This window comes from Atta cephalotes, assembly GCF_000143395.1.
Source record: "Atta cephalotes unplaced genomic scaffold scaffold00055, whole genome shotgun sequence".
Classification (NCBI taxonomy): Eukaryota; Metazoa; Arthropoda; class Insecta; order Hymenoptera; family Formicidae; genus Atta; species Atta cephalotes.
Window position 1 is genome coordinate 1,119,762 of NW_012130119.1, and position 5,187 is coordinate 1,124,948.

The 5,187-nt window shown below is 32.7% G+C and overlaps 1 protein-coding gene across 1 annotated transcript in view; it reads left to right on the forward strand.

The window, feature by feature from the left end:
• LOC105623326 (phospholipase B1, membrane-associated-like) overlaps window positions 1–1,867 on the forward strand; it is an 18,427-nt gene extending 16,560 nt beyond the window's left edge. The window contains exons 6-7 of the mRNA XM_012204723.1: window positions 1,305–1,464; window positions 1,684–1,867. Coding sequence (XP_012060113.1) covers window positions 1,305–1,464; window positions 1,684–1,867 — 344 coding nt within the window. The remainder of the gene's footprint in view (window positions 1–1,304; window positions 1,465–1,683) is intronic.
• Window positions 1,868–5,187: the final 3,320 nt, after the last annotated feature.

Genomic DNA, 5,187 nt, shown 5'->3' on the forward strand with positions numbered 1-5,187 from the left:
AGAGACAGAGAGAGACAGAGAGAGACAGAGAGAGACAGAGAGAGCAAGGAAGCGTACTTTTATGATTTTGTAAAATAAAGTGATTTCAAGCAGTCCTTATGAGCTGACAGTGTAAAAACTAACAGTTTTAGAAGATTGATGTCATTGAGACTTTTGATGAGTACTTCATAAAGTATACTTTCGCACATGTTATTTTAACGGTGGCCACTTTTTCATCTGATTAATGCCTGCTCTTTTCTTCATGATAATAACAATCCAGGAAATCAAGCCTGCTATGCATCGTCAAAATAAAAATCAATAGATCAAAATAATAGTTTACGCGTCATTCTATTCTCTGAATATATACGGATCCTCGGAGACCTCGATATTTTACTCGAATAGTTGCAGAATTGGGGTTTTCGAGGAATTCTGGTTGATTGTGAGCCGTTGCCGTGCGTGACCGGTTCGCTACTCCGTTTCATATTTTCCTGATCATTTGTACATTAGTCGGTTCTATATTTTCCTGATTTTATGTTATATCAAAGAGAAAGGATTTTTATTTAATTAAAGTTTTATTATTTTTATGTGTCCAGATATGCACGAGCGCAATGCGAGTGTATATGTGTATATGTGTTTGTCAGATCGCAAACTCGACAGCCGCTGATGTAATGTAAATTTATTAAAAACGTCATAAATCAAATTTTGAGCTTCAAAATTTTATTAGTGGGTATATGTGTCAGATCACGAGTTCGACCATCTCTATAACGTTTACAAGCCTTCATAAAAAATATTAGGTAGCTCATTGACTATTATTTAAAGTTTTAAATAATGGATAATGAGGTGCTTAATATTTATAAGTATAATAATCCGCTAATAAAGTTTTGAAGTTCACAATTTGATTTATGACATTTTTAATAAATTATCCTTTGTTTCAAGAACACTTTAAATTAAACTTATTATAATATCGATAATCAATAGATAATAATGCAGATAAAATATAAAATTTTAAATGAATAAAAAAAATATAGGTGCTTATATTTTCTGGGTTAAATATTAATATTACTTTTGACTCTTCTGTGAATACTTTTCTCTAAAAAAACTACGTTGCATTTGCGGATCATCTTTGTGTCCTGGATACGTCGATAAATACCAGAGACACAGAGACAATCCATAAAATACATCCGTAAAACACACTGCATAGCTTCTTTAATTAATAACATATCCTTCATATGCATACATAATATATATAATATTATATAATATACATATAATATATTCATTACACACTATTTTATCTAATCGTATTTATTATTATTTTACGACAGATGTCACGGTCTCAATTAGAGTAACGAAAAGTACCATGTGTAATATATTGCACCCTCTTTATTGCGCCTGCATGCATCAGGGTAGTCGACCAGAAATTGAAGCGTCGAAAATGTCACGGCTGTATCAGCAGGCAGCTGAAGCTTTAGTTTACTCAGGAAGGTATAATCGATGTTTGTTACGCAATTAAATATCTCGTTTAATTAATAAAATTAGTTTTGAATTTTTTATCAGAATTTATCATATCCTATATACATAAGAAGTTTTTTCTATTATTTTCGATATTAGTTTTTTTAAATTATGATACGTTATATTCATATTTATTTATGTTCATAAAATATATAGCTAAAAAATTTTAATAAAGATATTGTTATTTTACAGATATGATAACTCTCCGGATTTCACGGTGGTATTACAGCCATTCATTAAATTATTTAACGCACCTAATGCAGATCCTAAGTGTGCTCCACCGATTGACTCCAGTCTGATCACATATGATTGTTTTCACTTTAGTCAGAAAGGACACGCACTTGGTAAGGCACGATTACTTTTCTCGTTTAAATGAATGATGTTATTTGATGGAAATAACAAATTAAAATGGATGTTACATAATAGCTGCTAAATATATTATCTGCTATTTATTATATTTTTGATAAACGCTGTAGCAGATAATGTGTAACATTAATACATACATTAATATATGCACGATATACACACACGCACACACAAATTCTTTCGTCTAGCAGAGAGCAATTGTTATACAACGTTCTTTCCAATATGAACAGACGTATATTTGATGTGGCATTTTCGATTGAAGTGCGCCCGTTGAACTGAAAAGGACGTCGTAATGAAAACGATTGCACCCTCGCCAAGGGAGAGATATGCCTTGTGCGTGCGTGTGGGTACGTGTATGTATGTGTGTGTACGTATGTATGTATGTATGTAGGATATATGTATGTATGTATGTATGCATGGCGTGCGTAAGAAAAAAAGAGATAATTTAAGAGATATAATTTGCATTATAAATTAAATAGAAAATTAGAATTGATAACATTCTATTTTTTTTTACATACTAAAATTCATTTACTTTATCAAGATAAATTATTATAATTTTATAATGTAATTTATATAATTTATCATTAAAATTGTTTTAATAATTTACATAATATATATATAATATATTTTAATTTACATAATATATTTTAAATTATTTTTAATTCCATATAAATTATCGATGAAGCTCTACTATTAAAGATAAAGATCTATTATTATTAATACTTTTTAATACTCCTCCCGAAGCGAAAAACAAATGAAATCAGTTATTGTTGCATGATTATCAATTGATGTTATTATTACGATAGTCACTCGAATATAAATATAATCTTGATTGCATAATCTGTTAGTCGATGCAAACGCAGTGATATAACAACTGTATTGGCTAAACAAAATGACAATTATTGCGTAGTAGTAATTAATGGACAGTAATGATAATAAGATGAGACAGTATCGACAGATTTTATCAATTTTATTAATATTATTGTTCAGTCGCCATTAGGCAGATTTAAAAATGAAACTAACATCATTAGCTGTCTAATATGATTAATTGTAATTTCAAATTTGACTATTTCGCGATAAGAGCTCCTACAGATGAGCAACTTTGTAACGTCAAACAATTAAAAGCGCCGATCCTATCATTATACGAAGCTATTTTCTGACTAACGCATTCGCAGCGCTCCTCTGTCATGCCACGAATTCAGTCATTTGAACGCAACGTTTCTTGTCACGCCGCGAATTAGCTCACATATATTCGCGATACTTTTTTGTAGCGCCGAAAATAGTTTCGTGTAAACGGGTCAGCTTTCAATTGTGGCACTATAAAGTCGCTCGGCTGCAGGAGTCCTTGTAGCTATTTACATTTCGCAGCATTAAATTCTTTGGCATTATTTGTACTCTTTGCTTTTACTCTTTTCAACATCTGAATATCAAGCGATGCGATAGCGCCGCAAGCACATAAAAATATGAAACGGAGATTTGACTATTTGACTATTTGCGTGAACATTATTCAAATATTAATATTTTTTTAATTACTTTTTTATTCAAAGTTTATTTAAATAAATTTTGTATTATTAAAATTTTTTTGATCCACTTTAGTAACTTTTGCTTTGAAACATTTTTTTCGTGTAAATGTGCGTGTATGCATGTGCGTGCCTGTATGCACGTACGTGTCTCTCTCTCTCGACGCTTGGCGTTGCCAAGGTGATGCGGAAGCAGCATGGCGGAAGTGTCCCCACCATGAGAGCTGGTAGATATCTGCTCCTACCCCATCTGCGTGTGCACACGATATCAATTCTGGTACGCCGAAAATATATGTGCATACATTGTGCACACACGCACAAGGTAACATCTAATAATTTGTGCATTACAAGAACTTGAAAGCAGTTAAAAGTCAAATTTCCTTTTTTGATCAGGCGTCACGACGTCAAGTCATAAAAATATGAAACGGCCACTTGACTACTTGATACGTAAATATGTTTGTGCTGCTAATAAAACGATGATACTTACCAGCTTTTTCGGAGCTTTGATAGTGACAAATTTTCGATTAAGATTACTCAGAAACTAAAATTACAATAAAAATTCGGATACTTTTATTACATAATGCTAACGATCTTACGATTACGACTAATCCGAATAAAATTGATGTAATTGGTATCGAGATTTGGAGATCGAGTCCCAAAAAAGAACCAGTTCAAATTTTCAGATTTTTTTCAGTCATGCACATACATGTGTAATAATTATCGATATACGGGGGATAGATAAATAGAGATAGAGTGCGTGAGAGAGAGAGAGAGAGAGAGAGAGAGAGAGAGAGATAGAGAGAGAAGGAAGGGAGGGAGGGAGGAGAGAGAACAACGTTGGACGACTAAACAATATCGAATGATGACGCCAGGCGATGTCCAACAGATGTTCGCCGTCGAAGAAGTCGGTATTTATATTTATTTGTCGTCAGAGAACCGAGTGTCCAGGTATCGTCTAATGCCCAATTTCTTCACTTCACTAGATAAGCTGCGGATATTCTTATTCAGGAAATATCTCCATTGTAATCTGGGAAATATCTCTTGGATAAAGTTATCTAGAAGTGAAGAAATTGAGCATAAGTGTTTGTCGACGAAGAACCAAGTATTTTCCTCCGAAGAAACGAGAATTCAGATTAACAAGGGGGATGTCAAGCAGCTGTTCTTAGAAATTGTGAATAATTCGCCAATTTCTCTGAGGAAGTGAGTGTCAAGTTTTTACAATACATCAAGAGATTTTTAGATAACAACATGAAATCACTCTTACCATTCCTTACTCTCACTCCTTCTACCCCTTCACTCCATCCTTTATCCATTCCCACATACATACGCTCGCGCGTGCAATTTTATAAAAAGTAACATAAAAATTGAAGTAAAGTTTTTATAATTATATATTTTTCTTATAATCATCTATTTTAGATTCTACTAGATTTTTACGACTTCTCTCAGGTATACCATGAAATGTGAGTTTCTATATCTCTCACGTGCGACGACTCGGATATTTGTTTCCACATGCAAAATACGGTATGCAAAAAAATTGGGTACTTGCTGAAGTGTGATAACAACACAGAATAGAAAATTCTATTTCCTCTTTTTTTTTGTTTTTATCCCAAATGTGAGAGGCAAAGGAACGAAAATCAATCCCACTCACGAAAATCAATCCCATTCACGAAAATCTAAGAATGAAATGTTCATCACGCCAATAATTCTGAGAATGGATAAGATAAAGTAAAATCATATAGCGAATTCAATTGGACTCAGTGCGCATTGACGCAAATCAAAGCCGTACACAAAATAACGTAAAGATATGTTT